We start from the raw sequence: 23,672 nt of genomic DNA on the forward strand, positions 1-23,672 counted from the left end.
CTTTGTGAAGGAGCCAATCACATTAAAATATAACTCTTCTAATTGATATATAGTAGCATGCAAATTAATCTGAACAGAGGGACGGTTTTGTTTATTTCTATGTTGAGGCTACACTGTTTGTCCACACCCGTTATTTAAGAGTCCCTGTTTTGTGAGGTTACTGTTATTTGGTTATTTAGCAATTTTCATGATATAAATAGTGTTTTGTGAAATTTTATTTCAGTTATTATTATAAAATCATATTTTCTTATTTTCTGTTCTGTGTGTCTTGAATATAAAATAGTGGACATAACTCCAAGAAAGCATTCAAAAATTGTTTCTCTTTCTGAGCATACCAGTATGGCACAACATATAGCTTCTGAGTAGGATATTGAACTAGGGAGAAAGTGAATGCTACTTTAAAACAATTTAAAGAAGCCTGTTCCTTTTCATCTCAAAAGAAAGGTAAATGTGGCCATGCAAGTAAAACTACTCCAACACAGGATTGGTTATAACTGAGAAAAAATAAACTTGATCCAAAATTATCTGTTTTAGACTTCAATCAAGAATTAACAGCCAGTGGAAGAGACTTATATGTGACAAAGGCCAACTTCTTGCAACTTCATCCAGCTGCCAACTTCTTCCAGCTGGAAAGAGAGTTGGTTGGCCAGCTAAAAAGCAGCTTTTAACACCAGTAATATGCAAAAAGGCTCTTATAGATCAAAGCACATGCTAATTGGACCAAAGAAGATTGGAAAAAAGTTATGTTTTCGGACAAGTCACATTTTTATGTTCGTGGGCAAAGGGTTCCATACATTAGAAAAGGATCATCTCATATCTAACAACCATAAACACATCCTCAGAAAAATTTTTTGGTGTAATCTCACATTGGAAAGCCCTTGTTCATTACTTTCAGTAGATGGTAGTTGAAAAGTGATGTATATACCAAGATCTGGAAGTTGTGACAACTTCAAAACAAGTTTCCATAAGGCAACAGAGTGTTCCAACAAGATTTGGCATCATGCTATAATGCCAAAAAAATGGAAAATTTCTTCGAAGAATGAAACATTAAAGTGCTCCCGTGGCCAGGCAACTTACCCACATTTAAACCCAATTGAAAATCTTTAGGCAATAGTCAAAAAATGACTATTAAAAATGAAATGTATCAAAAAAATATTAAAGCAATAACTATATGGTTTCATGATGAAGAAATCAAAAAATGAATCAATACCAAATTGTGTATGTGAAGTGATTAAGAATAAAGGACGCCATAGTAATTACTAGATATTTAAAATTGTACAGGTATGATTTTTTTCTAAATAGATTTATTTTTTTATAAATAACATCTCACTTTGGATTAATTTGCATGCTACTGTAGTACTAAACCTAGAATCAATGGTACGGCTAGTAAAGTTCATTCTTGATCACATATTACAGTTTCTTCCTTTTTAATTGGCATTATGTAGTGAGAAGTCTTTTAGCATATTTATTACCTTGGACTTTTGTTTCCAAACATTCTGCTTAAAAAATACAATCCTCAAAGAAAATCCTTAAAAACCTACGCATAATTTACACAAAGAATAACTTTCTTAACTGTCTAATTATGAACTGATTTTAAACATTACAAGGTCAGTTTTCTACAACTCAGAAAGAAAAAGAATTTTACAATAATAAAAAAAAAAACTATATTTTGTTTTACCTTTCCAACATTTGAATACAAGCATTCAAGTTCTTCATGTTTTGAGGCAACTGGTGAACTAGAAGGTTCAGTTGGAAAAATACTCATCAGTCGAGATAACAGAGCATGAGTCAATCTAATTACCTGTAGAAAAATATCTAGAATTATCAATCTAAATAATTATAAAATTATTAAATAAGTATAGTTTACTTATATAATATAAACCTCTCTATTCATTTCTCCAATGCTAAAAAAAAATTGTTACATTACTCACTACTTAATATTTTATATTCAATTACTACTGTAAATTAAAATTTTACAGGGAAATTTTTAATTAGCAAACTACTAAAGAAATTAATTAGTTTTTTCTATATAGAATATAATTTTTCATATCTTAAGAAAATGAGAACTTATATTAAAAATCATTCTAAAATTTTTTAATAATAATTATTTTTTGTTAGTTTCACATCGTCTTTAATCTAAATAACATAAAATGACAAATTACTGACTCTGTTAAGATTTTTGTCATCAGTGTTACCATTAATGCTTTTAGCTGTATTAAAATTCTTTGATTCTCAACTAAAAGGAATACAAGATAAGATCATCTCAATACTTAGAAAAATATAAATTGGCTGATTTTTTACTTGTAAGTTATGCAACATAGAATAAATTCTTCAGATGAGAGTACAATTTTTTATGTCAAAACTGGATTGTCATAAAATTCCAATGAAGGTTTTCAAGAGCTAAAAAATAATCCATAAGAATCAGAAAAGAATATGAATACTTTGAGGATGTTTGGAAAGTTGCTGTGAACTGTAATTATGGAAATGTAATGATGAGACTTTTTTTTTATTACTTTGTATTTTTATTTCATTATTTTAAAGAAACGGTTACTATAACTGGAATAGTTTATGGTAGATGTTGAAAGTGACCTTCTTCATCATCAATATAACATTGCACATGTTTCAATTTATTTTCAAACACTTTAACCAGCTGATGTACTGGAATGTCTTGTACATATGTCATTATTGCAGTTTTTAGTTCGTCAATCATGTGTGGCAACACATGATTGTTGCAACACACTGCTTGTTTCATTGCTCCCACAGACAGTAATCTGAGGAAGTCAGATTGGGCGATCATGCAAGTCACAAACCCCTCAAAATGATTCTTTCACTAAACATTTCATAAAAAAAGTCATTGACCTGTTAGCTGTGTGCGCTGTGGTGCCATTTTGTTGGAATCAACCATCCACTTCTGTTAACTGACTAATGAAGTTTGTAAAACAGCACAATAACAATCACAATTAACTGCATTTTCAAAAAAGATTGGACCCACAATGAGCGTTCTACTCACACCAACCGAGACTCCAATCTTTGTTTCTTGTAATTTACGTGGGTTAGTTGTCGACCATAGCTGTAATTTTGTGAATTAATCAGACCCTCCCAGATGGAAACCATGCTTCATCTGTAAAAAACATAACGTCGAGGATACCTATGGAATTTTGGTCAATAAAACGTTTAAACCACTGAAAATAATTAAGTCTTTTTGCATGATCTATAGGTTTCAGTTCTTAAACACCCATTACTTTTGTACGGGAAAAACTTCAGTTCTTTTCTTATAGCTTTATGTACAGTAGAAAGTCTGATATCTGGTAGCTGTACTAAACTTACAAATTGACTTTGATGGACTTTCGACCACAGCATCTGAAATATCAAGCAGCTTCTGTTCGTTTAATTTAGATGGTCTTCTAGTTTGATCAGCATCTTCAACAAAGCCTTCGCCGCTTAAAAGTTTTTGACAAGAGTTTGAACTGCATTATGGTAAGGAACAGGAGTATTTGGAAACTTTTCAGAAAGTTGTGCTTCACTAAATCAGTATATCTGTCACCTTCACGAAAGACATGTTGAATGAGAAAAATGTGTTCCTCTACCAAAAGAACCATTACATTTCTCACAACTATTGATTCCGATAAACGAAAAAAGTATGAAATGAAACAAAGCACGTTTAATCATGACTCAACAACTTTATTACTGGGCAATGCCTAGCAAATCCACAGGGCAACCAATCAGTTCTAATGCACTAGATAGAATACACCATAATTCTAAAGCACAATACACAGCAACTTTCTGAACACACTGTATTTATTTTTATTTCATATAAATTTTTAGTGCAAGACTTCTTTGACCCTTACTAATGCTACACTATAGATAGGTATCACATTAAGATAGGCAGCACTGGTCTAGAGTTATTAGATAAAAACTTCATAATTCTCAGCATCCATGGGTTTCAGTACATCACCGACACTAACTAATAACATGTCTGGGATGTCATACATGAATGTGAAAACTAATATATCTTCACTGTCCAAATGATTACCACTAATCAGTCAGAATAATTATCCAAAAAAATATAATATGTAAATGATAGATTTACAAATGCTGTGAATTTAGCAACAAGTATGATATCCTTAATATTCCCAGTTAAAATTCATTATATTATTCAGTGGATGCCTAATAATATGGAAACAGTTTATTCAGAACTAAACTATAGATTAATATATTAAATCAATCAAACTAACAGATATTTTAAAAATTAATATTTCATTTATTTGAAGTAATAATTTGTTATTAATTAATTATTTTAAATAATAAAAAATAATAATAAATATTGGGTTTGTTACAATTAAGAACAATTACCCAGTCTAAAATATGTAAGTTTAGTCTTTCCTTAACTAGTCTAAAGAAAAATTTACTAATATGATACCATTTTATCACGAAATCAATCTTACTGCTTAAAATAAACAAAATACAAAAATGTTAACAAGGTGCTTAATTAAATTACAATACCTAAAAGAGAAAACGTAATTTTACTCAAGATCAATTAATACATTAATAATATTTTCTATATTTCTATGTAATTCTTTCACATCAACAAAAAAGGATGTAAAACACACACACACACACACACACACACACACACACACACACACACACACACACACACACACACATATATATATATATATATATATATATCTACAGCATACATAGAAAGAAATGAGAAAGAGATAATACAAATATGTATAAAAGAAACTGTGAAACTGAACTGAAGAGGAGACTTGGAAATGATATCTGGATTTATTTCTGTAAGATTTAGAAAAGGATGCCCCACAGAAAAAAAAAAAAGTTGTTGAATAGGCTAATTAAATCTAATGAGCAAATACGAAATATATGTAAATATTACTAATTTTAAAATGAGAAATAATACTACAGTTTTCTTGTTTACTATAAAAATACATTAATGATATGAAAAGAAGTTTACCTTTGTATTTGAACTAGAAATGCAAGCTACAATTCCTCTTTGTAAAGGTTTAATAGTTACAAGCACTTGCTCTCTTTTCATCACAGTTAACAGAAAGGTAAATAATTCAAGAGCTGTACAGATGTTACCCAAATTAGGTTTAGGAGAATCAACACTGGCAAATACTTTGTCCAGCCAAAATAATCGTAAATCAACCATCTGCTGCGGCCAGACATCAGGTTTAAGAGCTGTACGAATAAGCTGAACACAACGTCTTGACAGCATTTCACCCGGAGAACCAACACCAGCTGTTGCACTTGGACTTACCTCATTTACCTACAGGGAAGTTACAATGAAACACAATGGTTAACTGTAGTACTGTTATAATTAAATTTTTTTCTAAATTTTAAGAGAAGACAAAATCACATGTATTCTGAGATAAATCTATACTTAAGTCATACACTATCAAATTAAAAAAAAAAAAAGTCAAATATCCTTCATTACCAACTACCATTGACACAAACTATAGAAAGAGCTGACTGATCTTTTGGTTTGAGTCGAACTCCTTTTTATTTGACCCACTTTAGCAGCTGCACTTAAACTAATTTAATCTGATTTTGGACACAATCTACTACATTAGTAGCAGATTGCTTGGATTGGTTGTTCTGAATGATAGTTAATCAGTTAGGTTAAAAACAGTATTAAATCAACCTCTTATTTCCATCTCCAATTCTTTTCTATTGCTAGCCTTAACTCAATCTATGGTATTAAACATTTGCATGCCTGCAGTAGTTGTAAGTGTGACAGACTGGAGAAATAGGGATCATACTCTCAATATTATTTATTAAAGATTTAATGAATAAACAATTTTGTGGTTGGTTAATACGTAATCTTCCATTTGTAAGCATCAATTTGGCAAAAATTGCAAAGAAATTAGCAATTTGGCAATTGTAAAACAATTTGCAATTTAGCAATTGCAAAGCAATTTTCCAAAAATTATAACAGTTTAGCATACCAAACAAGGGCCTTCTCGACCCCTTCCTGCTGAGAAAGTCACTGGGCTGGTCTCTGCTGAAGCCACAATCCTCTAAGGAAGTCACGAAGGTCTCCACGAGGGGGGAGGCCTACCCTTTTGTGCCACCGGCGGATTGCACGAAAAATCCTGCCAATACCTCTGTATCGAACTGTGCGGGGAAGACTTTGGTTGAAACCATGCAGGGAGAACAAGACAGTGAAGGCGAACCACTAAACCTTGCCTAAGATCTGGCAGGTCTGTGGCCGGCTGTTTCTTGGGTGGACCTCTTCAACGACCTCTCTCAGGGTCGTTGACATTCAGAAGTACCCCGGTGTTTTAAATGTCAAGGTTTTGGTCACACTGCTGTAGAGCAGTCGCAGATGTGTGGTCATTGCGCCCTTGCAGGGCATAGGGCAGCTAATTGCCCTAGTAAGGCTGTGCCTGCAAAGTACGGTCCTTGTACCTTGGTGAAATGCTTTGATGCCGAAGACGGGTCAGGGGCAAACAATGCAGGTCGCACGACATAGTCAGGTGAAGATTGTGCATAATACAGCATATGGTGACGCCTAAATTGGGGGAATCTTTCGAAGACAATTGTTACCGTATTGAACACTTGCACCTGGGGCAGTTAAACCTGCACCATTCCTGGGTGCCACCAATGAAGCCATGAAAATCCTTGAGGAGTACAATCTCAAGGTCCTCTTGGGTCAGGAGCCATACACGGTCGAGGATAGGGTGGTCAGCTTCCACAGGGTTGATGATATTCAATCTCACGGGGAACGGCTGCTATCTGTGATCGTATTCGGCTTGGTTTCATTGGGTGTCTTCTGGATGCCTCAGTTTTTTGACGAGCAATTCACCATTGTGCGAGTCACGAGGGGTACACTTGATGTTGTACTGGTGTCGGGATACTTCCAGCTTGAATGGAGTATTGATGACTTGTTGGTAAAGTTGGGAGTGGATTCTGGATGGTCTCCTGAGCATCAGAATGCTGGTTGTTCTGGAATCTAACGCCAAGTCTTTCGCCTGGGGTTCACCACTCACTGACCCAAGAGATGCTGGTCTCACACAGTTTGTTGAAGCCAGAACCTCTACTTGCTTAACGAGGCAGAACAACTGCTGACTTTCTCTTCCAAACTGGGGGAAAGTTACATCAACGACACCTTGTTGGCAGGTGATCTGCTTAGTTGGACTGTATGGTCCAAGGCCAGTATGAGTGATCATACTGGTATACATAATTGTATGCACTGATGTTTTTAAAACAACCTCCTACGAGGCTACTACTGTATTGGGAAAGGCTCTTCCAATCGATTTAGTGGTGAAAGTTCAGGCGACCATGTGGAAATTGCGAAGAGGCAGGGAGGCCAAAGTGTTTGGGATGCAGTTTCGAGCCGGGCCTGTACCAAAATGGAATGGTGATCTCAATGCATTAGTTCTAAATTTTGAACAGTTGCCCATCTCCTGCCTGCAGAGGAGGCTTTACAGACTCGCAATGGAAGCAAGGCAGCAAGAATGGCATGCTACGACTAAGGGAAGATCCTTGTATAAGTTTATACAGTTTTTGGGGAGATAGTATGCCTTTCCTTCGTTTTTAAGGGCAACAGAAGCCCAAGTGTCTTCAACCATGTAAATTTAAACCAATATTTGTTTCGGTTCCGCCTGGCAGCTGATGAGCTATGCGTCTGTGGGGATGTCCAGTCGAACGAATACATGATGTTCGACCACCCAGCTCTTGGGGGGGCCAGAACTCAGGCCACCCTGGAACTTAGAGGTCAAGAGGAAAATTGGCCCCTCACAATCAGCAAGTCAATGTGGTAAGAGCCGCATTATTGGACTGTTTGGGAGTTCCTTGATGTGGTTGCTTCGTTCAACCAACATCAGTAGTTTGCCTAAGGGAAAAGACTCTTACCGTGCTGCTATAGGTAGCTAACCAAGAAATATAGCTGACTGGCTACCAGCCAGATTAAGGCTCCAAGTACTTTAATGGTGGATAGGTACTTGCTGTCATTCAGCGGCATAAGTGTGGCAGTGAATTGCTGTCTTTGACGAGATATATGTAATTATTGATAGTCATATGTTTTAGTAGTTGACGGGGTGTGCCTACCCATTTTAGTGATATATGACAAGTGGGTGGTGGGGATACGCAAGCGAGTGGTGTATGGCACCATGCTTATTCCGCTCACGCTTTTAGGTTAGCTCTAGGAGCTAATTAGGACACTGGTCACTAAGCTATTTCGAGAATCAGTAGCCGTTTGTGGTACAGACATTCAGACTTATGCTTTAGGGTGATTGAATGGGTTGGTGGCAGGAGAAATGGCAAGCAAACCATTATCAAATAGAAACAACAGCTAAAAATAATTTCAATCTGGTGATCTGCAGGAAGAGGTTTATCACATATAGCTTGGACAGCAGCCATTTCTTTCTTACTTCACATAATTTTAGTTTTATATGGATCCTCTCGTGTAAGTAAGATGCTACTTTTCTGCTGTTAAAAATTAAAAAAAAAATTCTCACTACACAATTCATATAAATCAAGTAGAATAAGAAGGTAAGGAATTACAATTATGAAAGATAATGATCAATTATTACAAGGACTGGCTTTAATAAATTAAAAACATGCAGACTTGCAAATGAGATTTTACATTTTTATTCTCTTCACTATTTCTTGCAGAAGGGCATACTCATCACATAAAAACATTTTATAATAATTATTCAATTTTCTGCAAATTCTACTATTATGAGGAATGCCTATAAATAGAATATGCTAAGAAATGAAAGAAATAATAATTTCATTTACCTGACAGGCAAGTCTTGCAAGGAAATTAATAATAGAATCAGCATATTGCTGTTCTATAGGTTTATTGACATCAGGATCATGTTTTGTAACTTTAGCTATAGTTGGACTGCCAGAAGGTCCAGCAACGGCCATTCTTTTCCACTGCTGACTTTGTGGAGAACCATCAGATCTCTTCAATCCAGAATCCCCACTACTCAAGCTTGCATTTGCCTGTAATAAATGAATAGATGAAAATTATGCTATAAATTGAATGTGTTAATTCTTTTTCAATCACATTATGCATTGTGCTCTGTAATTATACTTAACAAATCTTATTCAGTAAAATTTTTTATTACTTTTTTTTTATATAAATGATAAATAAAAGTGTACTTCTATATATATATATATATATATATATATACATATCTTATAATATTTTTTAACTACAACAATATGCAATTAGAGTTTTTTGAATTAGGCTAAAATTAAAAGAAAAAACCCGTAATAGAAAGATTGGAAATCAGCCAAGTGGCTGGTGAAAGCAAAATGATAAAACGATATAAAAATGCTATAATGATATATGGTGAATTAGGAAAAAAAAATTATTCATATGAACAAATATTAATGTACAACTTACAGATAAAAATATCCTTGAAATGGTTTATTTTTATTCCATTAGACATCTACAAGTCTTAAGAGTTTCTAGAAGTAATAAAAAAAAATTAAGTGAAAAGGTACACTTTTACCTCAGCAGCATCAGACTCTTCCTTTATTCGCTGCAATTCCCACTTAATAATAACTTCAGCTAATTCCACAGCAAGCTTTCTATGCTCAATAGTAGCTGATGCACTAAAACCCAGTCTTTGAATTGAATTCACCATATGCTGTACCATTTGTTGTCGAACATGATAATACACCTGAAAAAATGATTGAAATGAATAATCTGTTACATGTACATGTGTTTTCCTTATAATTTATCAGTATATGCAATAAGCACATAAAAAATCTATAAACTACAATTTATTTGCACCTTCTTTATTTTTGTTGCCTTCTTTAAACCAACTGAAACATAAGTAAACTCCTTGTTAATTTGGAATAATTACTTAAGTAATCCATACTAATTCAGAAACAATAATGAAATTACTGAAATTGCCTGTTAATGTTCTCAAAACTTATTTGCAGTTTGTATTATAAGTTGTTACCATATATATGCCTAATTTAATATCCGTGGACAACAACGGTAGCAACTCAGATGTCAGTTGGAGCACAGTATATGTATGCGCTGGTACAAGCGTCACTCCTACCGCACAGCTCTCCCACCATAGCGACGCTGCTGCCCCACCACTATTAGGCTCCAATAAAAGTGTGCATGAGAGTGAATTCAGTCAGCCCACCAAGGGAACTGCTGGACACGGATGCTACCTTCCTGCTCCAGCTTGCTGGGTTTCAATCACCCTGGCTGGCGGACTCAAAAGCAGAAGCCAGCCCAGCATGGGATCACTTGGGAGGGAGCTACCTCGACCACGCCAACGAAAGACGACCGACGCTGACCTGACACTGCGAGGATCTGGAGGCCAACACTGCCATGCTGTAGTGGGGACCCAACTGCTGCTGAGGGGAAGCCTGATCTGATTTCAATGGATGAGCCGCAACTCTCTGACTTCACCAGAGACCAGCTTCTGGGCCCAACAGCTCTTCTCAGAGCTAACGCAATAAATGGCTTTTTTCAGGGCTACCATAAGGTTATAAATTACGAGCTGTCAAAGCCATTCGATGACAACAGACCTTCTCAGGGCTACCACAAGGTTATTAGTTACAAAGAGCTGTTGAAGCCAATTGACGACAACAACAGCCCTTCTCAGGACTATTACAAGGTTATTAAGTGCCATGTGCCATCAAAGCCATTTGGCGACAAAGTGTATGCCACAGTAAATAGTTAATTAAAAGTAATGGAGAAAATTTAAACCTTCCCTTGATATAAGGTAATCCAAATAACCCTTTTTTATTACACTATATTAAATACAGGATTTAAAATTTTATAAATGATAAATGAGCAGCACTATAATGCAACAGCAGGAAAACTAGTTGATTTATATTAAACATAAACTCTATCTTATATATGGAAAGAAATGAATAAAATCACATATAGTTATTGAAACTGGAAAATGTTCAGGGTCTGTTAATAAAATGAAGCTAATTATGTAAATGTTGCTATAAAATTCAATTTTCCTAACTATTTATGTTCATTTTACACACATATATATTAACGAGAAATGTATACAATAGTAGGCTTTGTGAACAGCATACTAGATTTTAGACAATACTGTAGTAAGATTATTATAAAAGGTTATAAAGAGATGCATACTATCGGTGTGAGACGTCTCATGATTACTAACTGTAGCTAAATTATATATATCTTTGGATCAAACTATCCTTGAGAATAGCCCCAAACTACTCAGTTTTATTAAGAACAGGAGATAAATGCCTGAATTCAAGGCCATTCAAAATTTTCAAACTAGTGTATACTACAATGTTGATCCTAACTTACAAGTAAAATCATCTTTCTAGGTAATCCTTTACAAAAAAAAAAAATTTCAACACCGGTTATAAATTTTTATAAAACTATGTTTCCATTGGATTAGATAACAGCCACTACTTATTAGATTTGTAAAGTACTGATAATGCATTCTTTATAATATTTTTTATTGCTTGAAGAAGTTTTGGATTTACAGACTCAAAAATTAAAAAAAATTAGTTCCAAAAGCATTACTACACACTCACTGTTATTCTATCCCAGTGTTGCTTAGCTTTTGACTTGAAAATTTTGTTTCACTTTTTGCTGAAAAAATTTCTTGTAGCATTTTCAAAGTTAGCTCCATTTTATTGGAATATAAAATTGCTCCACTGTAAAATCCTTTATCATCTCACTAAATTTGGTTTTGAAAGGTTTAGACACATTTTCATCACTTAATAACTTTTCTCCATAAATTTTTCTCCAATTATTTCTACAAGAAATTGAGTTTTTCTTTACCTTTAATCCAATTTGAAACCATTGAAATATTGACATCCAACTCTATGGCAACATTGGATCAAATCTTACCATTAATAACCTTTTTAGCCTCCAATTTCATATCACTTATTAAAACAATTTGCTTGTCTTTACAACATATGCTAAGTACAATATCAATTTAATTCAGGCTCAGAAAATAAATATTATAAAACAAAGCACCTAACGCAATGAAATAAACAGTAAAACAATCTCAACCTGTTAGAGATGAACTGGTCTAAAAATGTTACAGAAATTGATTATATATGAACACAGATGTCAAACACAATGATTAAATAGCCTACAAGCAACTAGAAAAAAGGAGACTTGTTTATTAATTATTATATAAGTCGAGCTAATGAGCACGTGTCATTAATTTGTTTAAATTAGGTTCTATAAAAATTTAGCTGTTGTAGAAACATTTTTGGCTGGGAAAAAATTGCCTAGAAAGGAGATTTTGTTTATAGAGTTAAAAATCTACAAAATTTAACAAGTACTTATATTTATGTAAAATTCTTCCTGTACATTAAGGGCAGCTTACTGCAAACAATGGACCAAAATGTTTTTTTCTCTTTTAAACTTTACTGTGGTTGTTGACGTGTTTTGTTTTAGATAGTAACATGAAGTAAAATGTTCTACAATTTGTATAATTGAGAGATATGAAAAACTTATTTTCCGGTGAGCTCAACCTTGGAATAAAATAACTGTTAAGACTCTTTAAAAATCTGTTTGATGTAGTATCTACTGAAGATGTCACTGATTCACATGAAGCTCCAATATTATAGATCAGTAAGAGAAATCCCTGGGTGCAATAACATTTATGATAAAAGAAGTACAGGAATGGCTAGGTTCTTAATATAAAAAAAAAAGTTTAATGATCAAGAAATACGCATTCTTAAGTACAGAAGAAAAGTTGACAAAGACATGGATGAAAAAGTTCCAAATGATGACATGATAACAGCTGAGGAAGGCAGCTGATAAAAGAAAAGAAAAATTCAAAATAAAATTTCTGAACTTTTTTTAAGATAATTATTTATGAAGAGTATTTAGAATAGCTCTAATTACCAATATTTTAAAGTGTGTTATGTTTCTATAAATGCAAGATGATAAACTATTTTCCTGGGCAAAAAATGTTGTGGTAATTAATTTTTTATTGCTTACAGCTTAGTAAATCTGGGCTATCTGAAATCAGACCATACCCTGATTTCAGATAACTGGGAATCTATTACATTCAGCAATCTTGAATGTTAAAAAGAATCTATATTTATTAGTATATCAGTACCTTATAATGCCGAACAACAAGCTGCAAAATGTGGAACAGCTGTTGCATTGAGTAACCTTCTTCAACAATTATCTTTTTTGTCCATGTAACAAGTAGTTTGTTGCCATCTTCAACACGATTTGGAATTGCAGGTGTCAGTATATCAAGTGCTTGTCTAACAACAGGACGAACCTCTACTGCATGAGCTTTTAGAAGACTCTGAAATACTAAAATAAACAAATACAAACACAACATTCATTAATTTTTCTTTTAATAAAAAATTATTAAAAAATAAATTTAAAAACCTTAATTAAACATCCTAAATATTTAGCACAGTTATTCTATAAACAAGATATTGTTGCCTATTTATAATATTTTACATTACTTCTACTTCATTTAACAAAACTAACATGTTACCTTCTTAGAGAAATGAGTAAAATTTGGTAAATATAACTGAATTATATTTAACACACAATCTTTCAAATAAAAGGAAAACTGGGTTACTTACCTTGGAGTAATATACGTCTGTAGGGATCTGGAGGCATGCTGAATTTGGCAATGATATGAGATAAAAGCAAATGACCGTGATATCTTGTTGCTGGGTCAACACAGTTATTTGCACGAAGACATGGCCATGCATATGTCATAAGGCGGCGTAAATTATTGCCTTGAGATTTGTTGGTCGTATCATGAATGTGAGGTAAAGCTTGTTCAACTAATAGACAAGAGAGTTGGAGAACAAGTATTCTAACACAATCTCCACTACCAAATGGATTCTCTGTATCAATTATCTGTAAAAAAAAGGATCAAAACAGTACAATGAAAAATATTATATACAGTATATCCTGTAAAAAGGATAGAGGAAATTAAAAATAAATTACAATTTCATCAACAGTGCTTTATAATCTAACACAATTAAAAACAAAATCATTCTCAATGTTTTTTGTAATCATATTATAATCATCATACTGTTCTAATAAAAAATGTTAGTCACATAAACAAAACAAAATGTTACAAATTAACATTTTTAACATTTATGACATCAGTTCGATTTGTAAGAAAATTTTGAATATTTAACCTTTCATCTCAATTTTCATAGAATACAGAGATGATAACATACACTGATGTACAAGGTATATTCATAAAGTAAAGGCCGTTGGCTTATATTTAAATATTAGCGGCTCTGAACACAGTTTCACACATGAGGGTCTATCTATCGGCTATTTACAAAGCCATTGCAGTTGTTGGTTTTGGGCCAGTAGTCATTTGCCTGCCAGTGAATGCAGACTGCAATGTCTGCCACAATTATTTCTCTCGCCGGTTGTGAAATGTGTGCATGATTTGATTTCTGTGTGCAAAAGGATCTTCAGCTGCTGAAATTCATCAAGAGATGTACCTAGTATACAGACCTACAGGAATGAGCGAAGGAAAGGTTAGACAATGGTGTTGAGACTTTAAAAATGGCTGCATAAATGTGCATGACAAAGAGTGGAGTGGTAGGCCCAGTATTCAGACTAACAAAATCGTTGAACAAGTGAACCGAAAACTGTGATGTGATTGACAATTGATGATTAGTGCTCTGGCTGATGAATTTCTGCATGCTGGATGCACCTCTATCTACATGATTGACACAGAAAAGCTCGGATATCACAAACTGTGTGCAAGGTGGGTACCAAAAATGCTAACTGACCAACACAAGGGGCAAAGAATATAAAGTGGACAAACAGTTTTGGACTGCTATCGACAAGATGGAGATGATTTTTTTTCCCAAATTGTTACGGGTGATGAGATGTGGATATCTTACACCAATGCAGAATCGAAAAAACAGTCAATGCAATGGCATCATTCAAGTTCCCCAAAACTGAAAAAGTTCAAGCAATCTCCGTATTCGAGTCGAAAAATGTTGGCTACCGTTGCTTGGAATGAAAAGGGCGTAAATTTGGTTGATTTCTTGGAACGTGAATCAACAATTACAGCTATGTACTACCAAACTGAGACATGCAATCCAAAATCGATAACGTGGGAAACTGTCATCTGGCATAATCCTGCTTCACGACAACATGCGTCCTCACACTGCTGCCTTAACCAAGAAGAAGATTCAAGATTTTTGTTGGGAACGTTTTGACCACCCTCCTCCATATAGTCCTGACCTTGCACCTAACAACTACTTGATCTTCTTGCATTTGAAAAATTGGCTTAGTGGACACCAGTTTAAAAATGAGGAGGAATTCAAGACTGCTGTTGTGAACTAGTTGAATTTCCAGGCAGTAAACTTCTATGCAGAGGTGTTAAAGAAACTGGTGCAGCATTACAAAAAGTGGTTAGAACTGAATGGCAATTATGTGGAAAAGTGAAGTAGATATGTAGTAAACTAAAACTATAAGAAAGAACCTTTTCTCACAAGTTAATTTTTTTAATGACCAAACGGCCCTTTCTTTATGAATATACCTCGTACTTTGATGATGATAGCAAATAGTAACCGATTTATATATATTCTTTTTTCTACCAACACCAGTTACCAATCTACTATTTCTAATCAAAAATTAAATCTACCAATTTAGTTATTTTTCAGCCATTTGATTAAAGTTTAATAAAACAATTTAAATTTTAACACAAACAAAATGTTTAATAATGTAAAATAAAAAAATAATTAATTATGTAAATTAATAAAAAAAATATACACAATAAAATGGTGTTTTCTGACTTCTTTTGCATTTATTGAAAATTAAATCAATTTTTTATGATGAGAGCTCAATTTGGAAAATCAAATAATTACACAATGGAAAGAAAATAATAATTCATCTGAGATTAATTACACATTTCTGTGTACAGGTATCAAATTTTACCAAAGAAAATAGTTTTATATTTTTTATGCAAGTACAATGAAATTAGTAATTTTATTATCGGTGGTTGTGATAAATTTAGTTTTAATAAATTCTGAATGGTTGCCAAGAATCTATTATGGTTGGATGTACTTTAATTTCTTTTTTAAATCACAATACATCAATTTACTGTTGAAATTAACAATATGAAAGCTGGCCTCCATGGCACACGTGGTAGTGTCTTGGCCTTTCATCCAGAGGTCTGGGTTCGAATCCTGGTCAGATGGTATTTTTCATATGCTACAAATTTCCATTCTCTAGGCCAAAATGACCAAAGCACTTGGTGCTTGTTATCTCAAAAAAAAAAAAAAAATATAAAAGCAACAGTTTATAAAATAAGTAACATCATAGAACACAAAAATAAAAATTTATTATTAAAATACATGGAAACATCTATTTCTATAGTTTATAATTTGATTAATAATTTATATGTACAAATAAGCAGGATAAATCAGGATGTCTGATTTATTTTCCTTAATATTTTTAATAAAGAATAACGAGATCTTTCAAAATGATTCCCAGCACATCTCTTTCTCAAAAAGAATTTGAATAGGAGGTAAAATAGTTGGCAGCACCTAGTTTTCATGTATGTTGTTTGTAACTCATAGAAAGCATCAGCTGTCTAGCAGCCACTGTGTGTGTTAGTGCAAGTTGCTTTTTTGTTGCATTTTATTTTGTGCATAATGATACACCACACTTCTATAAAAAAAAAGTCCATGATTATTACATCAAGTTCTGTCAAAAGCTCAGTGAAATCCATTCAAAACAATCTGTAAAATAAAGAAGGCTTTCAGCAATGAATCTCACAAACAGTAAAACTGTTTTTAAATGAGTAAACTTTGGTTAAGAATGACCAGTGTGTCTGGCAGGCTGTCAGCAAACTGAAATCCAAATGTTTTTAACAATATGCGCAGTTTGATAATGGAAAACTGTCAGCTGAGTGCCAATGTTAATCCTAACTTCTTTAACATTATGATAACTAGTGTAATTAATCTTGGGTTGGAGTACAGGCACGATCCAGAAAACAAGTTTCATTGTCACAATGGAAGTTACCATCATTCCCAAGGCCAAAGAAATAAAATAAGTGTAGTGCAAACTGAAACTGATGCTAGTTTTTTCTTTTTCAACAACCATGGGGTTATGCATAATGAATGAATATAAAAGCCAAACTGCCAACAAGTAGAACTCTCTATATGTTGTTTGTCATCTATGAGATGCAGTTTTGTAGAAGAGATCAGACCCAAATTATCTATCATCTATATCTATTTGTCACATGTAATTCAGGAATTTTTGGTTATGCAAAGAATTCTTCAGGTTTACTAGACTACTTCCACACCATGTGATTTCTAGATGTTGCTAAAACTCAAACTGCTGCTGAAAGTCCCCGTTTGACATCTGGGAGAACGTAATGATGAATGCGATAACCCACTGTTGGCAGCCATTCCAAAAATGATTACCAAAAGTAATTCCAGCAATAGGACTGCTAAGTTAAGTACAGAGAGTCACAAGAGGGTTACTGACTGGGATTAGAAGCCAATAGGTATACTGTTTCAATTTTCATGGCCTACTGTTGGAAACTTTTTTGAACAGAATTCACATACACTAAAAAAACCTTAGTAAATAAGCAGAGTTGCTTAATTTGTAAATTCAATTTATTTGTAAAGTTTTAAGGAATACTTTCAGAGCAACTTCATGATTGCAGGACATAGTATTACCAATGAATTATTAATAAATAATAAGCGAATCTGTGAATCTTATAGCGAAATGCTAGGATAATAACACTGAGGAACAAAAAAAAATTGTTTTTGTCTCAGGAAGAAAGATGTGTGATTCTGATAGTATTTTTCTCCTGAATTCAAATATGATATCTGTTTTTCCCCATCATGCAAGGTTTCCGAGAGACAGGCATTTATAATTTCAAACATTTTAATACTTTCTGCATTCTTAACTACACAATATTCAAACATTTGACTAGTGTAGAATGTTAGAAATGATGATTTTCTGTTACATTTTTACCTGTGGAGTATCCTTCTTGGTGGTCCAACAATAATCAGCCAGCATATTAGGATTCCACTTACCTTGATACCTCTTTACCATAGTTGAAATCTCCTGATGGAAGTGTTCCCTGTGCTCATCGCTCACTGCGCCAAGATTTTCTGGGAAGAAATCTAGGTGCGAGTGCAGGAAGTGTACTTTTAAGGACATATTACAACCAAAATTTTTATAAGATGTTATAAGATCATTGACAATATCACAGTAATTTTTCACCTTTCGATTTTCCAAAAAAACTCTGAGTAACATTTCTCAATGCTTGCCAAGTTGCTTTCTCCAATGGATTAAATGCATACAAATATTCCTTCTTTAAATTTTGCATCACTAATTTTAGAAAACTTCTGTTGTAAGTAAATGAAACTAGTAAGTAGTATTGTCCATGACCTTGATGAAACTCTTCATTAATCCTAGTTTGATATGTAACGGAGGTAGATACACATTTTTAGCATTACACAATGGGTCAAGTTTCACATTTTTCTGTTCAGGAATGAGTGATGAGGATTCGCATTTAGGTCATTATTTTCTAATGAAATGGTTTTTCTGTCCCTACTATCCAATTCACACAAAATACAACAGTACTTTGTGTAACCAAACTGCAGACAAAGAATAAGTGCAATTACCTTCAAATCACCACAAATATTTGATTCATACACTGCATATTGAAGCTTTTACAATATAAAATTAAAGTTTTTATATGTTTCTTTCATACTAGCAGAGTGAGCAGCCACAGGTACTGATAGGAATTTATTACCATTATGCGGAAGCACAGCTTTTAAAATAACTTTAGAGGAATCAATGAACAAGCACCATTCTGTTGGGTTGTGTTCATTACAAAGCATCTCCATAAGAATAGAAGTGTCATTATAAAACAAGATGCCATTTTCTTCAGAAAAATAGTCTTTAAATTCAGAATGATGATTACGATAAGTACATATCTTTGTATTCCTTTGAAGATTTCATCCATTTAGCCAGGAAGCAAGCATTTCAGACTGTTTTTTGGATAACTTTAAATCTCATATGAGATGGCTAAGATTTTCTTGAGTCAATAAATGAGGCTCAGATGAACTGCTTTGTTCAAAAGTTGTATCACCAGAATCTGTTTCTTTTTCTTCCTTACTTCCATCAGACCCTGAGCTCTCTTCATCTAATTTCAAATGTTCTGGAGGCTTTGGTATGGGTAATTCTTTGCAGTGTGGAATTGGTCTCATTGCAGATTGCAACTTAGAATACCTCGCTATATGTTTTGATTTTGACATAATCCCTTTAATGTTTGTTAAGCAGAAATAACAAAGAGAAGCATGATCTTTGGATCCCTCCAAATCATAGGGATAGTAAATGGCATGTGCCATTTTTCCATGCAGTGAGAAGCCTAGCACACGATAAACAACAGATATGTGGAGTCCAGCAAATCCTTGTTTGGTTCCTGACCCAAAATAAAGTTCATAAAACTTTTTTACTAATGGAGTATGGTTTCACCTTTGGGACTTGAGCATCACTTCACCACATAGATACCAAAAATTGTTAGGATGATTTAAACAAACTCTAGGCATTTTGTAATTAACGACTAATTAAAAGAATTAAAGTTTTAAATATGTAATACACAATAATTGAGACATACAAAGCACGCACAATGACATGTTTACTGGTTCACTACTATCTCACAATTGGCATCATTCTGATGAATATGTGCTGCACTAGATCACATTTGTACATGTCTGCATATGTCTGAACCCACACTACAGTAGCACTGCTACCCTTTGAGTTAGCTCATTCAGTTTCATCATATTTACAATGCTCTAGGAGCTTTTACTTGACAATGAACAAATGGACAAAAAACAACTTTTACTTGACAATGGAGAAATGGATGAAGAAAATGTTTTAAAATACCAAAAAAAAAAAACTGTGGATGATGTAGAAATTCCGACTGAATATTTGAAAACAGGATAAAAAACTGCATAAGTACACCTATTGTTACTTCTGAGGCAAAAAATCATGTTGACCAGTGATAACTGTCAGTTTCAAAAATTAATATTTAGAGAAATTATTCAACTTTTAAAAAGCATCAATCAAAACAGAGAGATGCCGAATGGCCAGCTAATTTCAAGTGTTGTTTCAAAGAAAAAACTAAAAATCTCAATATCGTTTATAGCGACCTCCAAGGGATCAACGATTTTATGTCATAATAACTGATGCTTAGGTAGTTTAGTGATACTACTTTAATATGCGATCTACACAGGTATTATAATACAGTAATAATAATAATTATTAAAAATAATAATAACCTATTTTCACCAAAATATTATAGAAAAAACAAAACTACGCAATAATAAATACAAATACAGTAGAGTAAAAAATAGAGAAAAATTGTAAAAATTATTTTTTCTGCAAAAAGTCGGTTATATTTGAAAACATAAATTATTCATACATGTTTGTAAAATAAAATAAAACCACTGCCTTATTTATTAAATACAGACATAGATAACTTACTTTCTGCAAGACTGTACATAATGTACTCATTTAATTGATAGTGTAGAATGTTTTTGCAATTTACAACACCATCATTAGTCTTCTGTTAAAACAAATAAAATCATAAAAAACTTGTATCGCATTAAATGATTTTTTTTTTGTTTTAAGAGAAGACTAATGATGTTGTAAACAGAAAAAGCACTAATATTATGTAATATAATATATTATATTAATAATAGTATTATAATATATTGTGCACATGCACATGCTCATACACACACACACACACACACACACACACAATATAAATTCTATACTTTTTAAATAAAATTTACCTTGTTAATAAAAACAGAAATTATGTTGTCAGGAGAATCTTGACATGTCTTGTTCGCAGGACCTCCAATCAATTTTTCACCCTCACCTCTTTCAAAGCTTACAGCAAAACATGGTATTACAATAAGCTGGAGAATTTTTGCTTTTAATTCTTGAGATATTGTATTAGTAGGAAATAGTTCAACAAATCTGAAGAAAGCAGATCTCTTCCATTCTACATTAAAACCACCAGCTACAGTGTTTTCCAAGAAATCTCGAAGGAACTATGAAAAAAATTTAAAAAAATGCTACAATACAAAAAAAAATGTTGAGCAAGCAAGTAATACTGTAAATTCTGCTAATTGTATTCTCGCATATATTTCATATAAATTCACATAGATTTTGATCCATTTGGTCAACAAAATATATCAAAAATATTTTTTAATAACACATAGATGTGTTAAAAAAACAAAGCATAGTTATAAAATAAAGGTTAGAGCAACTTCAGTGAAAATTGACTTTTATTATACTGAAATTAAATTGCAATGTTTTTGTGGTTGATGACAGTTAGTTAAACTTACTTACCAGCTGTTAGCTGGCAAGCAAATCAGCAGACTTAATTTTACTTTCAGCTAGCCTTGGGTACAATTCCGAGGAGGGGCTTCCTATTATTTTTTTTTGTAACATTTCATTCATGTCATTCTCATTAAAAAACATACAGTTGTAGGTATAAATAAATCTAATTGCCTGTAAGTTGCTGAAAAAGCACTAATTTTCTCATCTCTTGAGATTAAAACTTTTTTTACAAAAAAAAAAAAAAAAAAAAATAGCACTTAATGAATGTTAATTAATGTATATATAATATGCATCATAGTATATTATACAATAATATTGAATAATTATATATCAGTTATATTAATGTATATTATTCTTGTAGAATATAATAATGTAGACATAGCTACAAAAGAAAAACTTTCGAATTCTGTCTACTTCATATGCTGATGTAGAAAATTATATATTTAACACACATCTCCTTAGTTAATGTTAATCCAAAACCATATGATCTAAAAAAAAAGCCCTTGCTGTTGGAATAACTGCCTCTCATTTTGGGAATTCAGCATGCATTTTGTTATATTCTTTCATGAAATATCTATAATGAATGTTGCCCATTATTTTCCAACTTTTTGAAGATTCCAAAGGTGGCTACTACAGATCATGACGGCAACCAATTAATGACATCATGCTTCTCCATGACAATACAAACTCCACTGCTGCTATATTAATGCATGATATGCTGGATAAATTTACTGGACAACCTTAGAACACTTTCCTTACACCTTTCTGAGGAAGGAATAGAGAAATTGCAAATTCACTAGGAAATGTACATTTCTAAATTAGGAGATTATGTAGAAGAATGAAAAACAAAATTTAAATATATTTTTTATCGATTGAATAGAATTTAAAAGAATTGTTTCAGTTTGTATTTGATCCATCCTCTCATAATCATAACACTCTTATATTCTTAACTAAAGAGAGATTCAAAATCTTAATCTAACATTGTAGTACACTTTTAGATGCAACTCCTTTAGTAAAAAATGAGAAAGAAAAGATATATTAACAAATAGATGATCTAATTTAATATGCAAAATTAGATGAGAATTTGACAGTTATAAGAGAATGAATGACAAAGTGGGAGAAGGATTATTTTTAATTTCACTCAAATACATTCATGCCTATTAAAATGTTACAGTAATCAACATACACGTCTATTATTAATTTGTTTCAGCACTCTTAGCAATGAAATGCTTACTTTTCATCTGTAATGAAATAGAAGAAAAATACAAATTTAAAAAAAACACAAACCAAGTTAATATATTTTCCATAAAATCAACTTAAAAAGACTAATTAGAATTTGTAAAATTAGTTTAATATTACTAACATGTGATAACCAATTTATTCAAAATACCTTATATTGGATACATACATGTCCTTCCCAAAAATAGCAAACATAATATTAAGAATAACATATCAGGCTTGTTGTGGAAAGTGAGGAGTAAAGTAGTTTCCAACTGCCTTCTGCACAGAACTGAATGCGTTTATTGTAAATACATGACGCTCATTAAAATGCAGATGTTGCTATATAAATAATAGGATTTGCTTCCTTCTACATAAACACAGAGAAGATCCTTCCTTTTTACTCTTTATTGGCTGATCAATGAAGATTATTACTTTTAAAATAAATAATTTTGGCTGGCTGGTACCTCTTTTACTTGGGCGCTTTAAAAACATCCATAATTAAAACAGGAATAAATACACATTAATGTATTACTTTCTTAAGTAATACAGATTTAAGCCACAAATTAATGTATTACTTTCTTCTACAATTACATTATATATGCACAGCTTCAGTACAGGTAGAGGTGATACTGAACAGTGTTACCACCGCTCAATGAAGGGGGTAGGTTTACCCGCAGGTATGGAAGGGGAAGTTTGTTTTGTCCTTGAAACATCCTCATTTTTTTTTCTTGGGCGTAAAATGAAGGGTCGTCATCAGCCTCTGGACACATACGTATTGATATTACAATAAATTTCATTAACACAATAAAATTACTATGTTATAGACGCCAAACAGCATATTTAGCTGAAATATATTGTAATAAAATTTAAATACAAATGGACAGCCCCAAGAAATTGTAAAACATAAGATAACGTCATTTCATTATTCCCTAGCATATTTATCATGTTAGCTCCTAGTTTAAACTTGCAATGCAGTGCCGTATAACAGACAGAATCATTAGTTGACAGTTATAGTGAACATAAATGGATGGATATCTGAGTCATCAGATATCCATGAATGAGATTACTGTGCTCTATTTGCAAACAGCAAATAATATCTTCCTCTCGA

General features: G+C 32.7%; 1 protein-coding gene across 2 annotated transcripts in view; it reads right to left on the reverse strand.

The window, feature by feature from the left end:
* The window catches only part of Nipped-A (Transcription-associated protein Nipped-A), a 375,844-nt gene that overhangs the window by 185,367 nt on the left and 166,805 nt on the right, over nt 1–23,672 (reverse strand). For both annotated transcript variants that reach the window (XM_075378320.1, XM_075378311.1), the window contains 7 exons: nt 20,791–21,051; nt 13,564–13,846; nt 13,077–13,282; nt 9,495–9,665; nt 8,770–8,979; nt 4,979–5,293; nt 1,679–1,801 (listed from right to left, as the gene is read on the reverse strand). In XM_075378320.1, coding sequence (XP_075234435.1) covers nt 1,679–1,801; nt 4,979–5,293; nt 8,770–8,979; nt 9,495–9,665; nt 13,077–13,282; nt 13,564–13,846; nt 20,791–21,051 — 1,569 coding nt within the window. The remainder of the gene's footprint in view (nt 1–1,678; nt 1,802–4,978; nt 5,294–8,769; nt 8,980–9,494; nt 9,666–13,076; nt 13,283–13,563; nt 13,847–20,790; nt 21,052–23,672) is intronic.

The sequence above is a fragment of the Lycorma delicatula genome, chromosome 1 (genome assembly GCF_047948215.1).
Source record: "Lycorma delicatula isolate Av1 chromosome 1, ASM4794821v1, whole genome shotgun sequence".
Taxonomy (NCBI): Eukaryota; Metazoa; Arthropoda; class Insecta; order Hemiptera; family Fulgoridae; genus Lycorma; species Lycorma delicatula.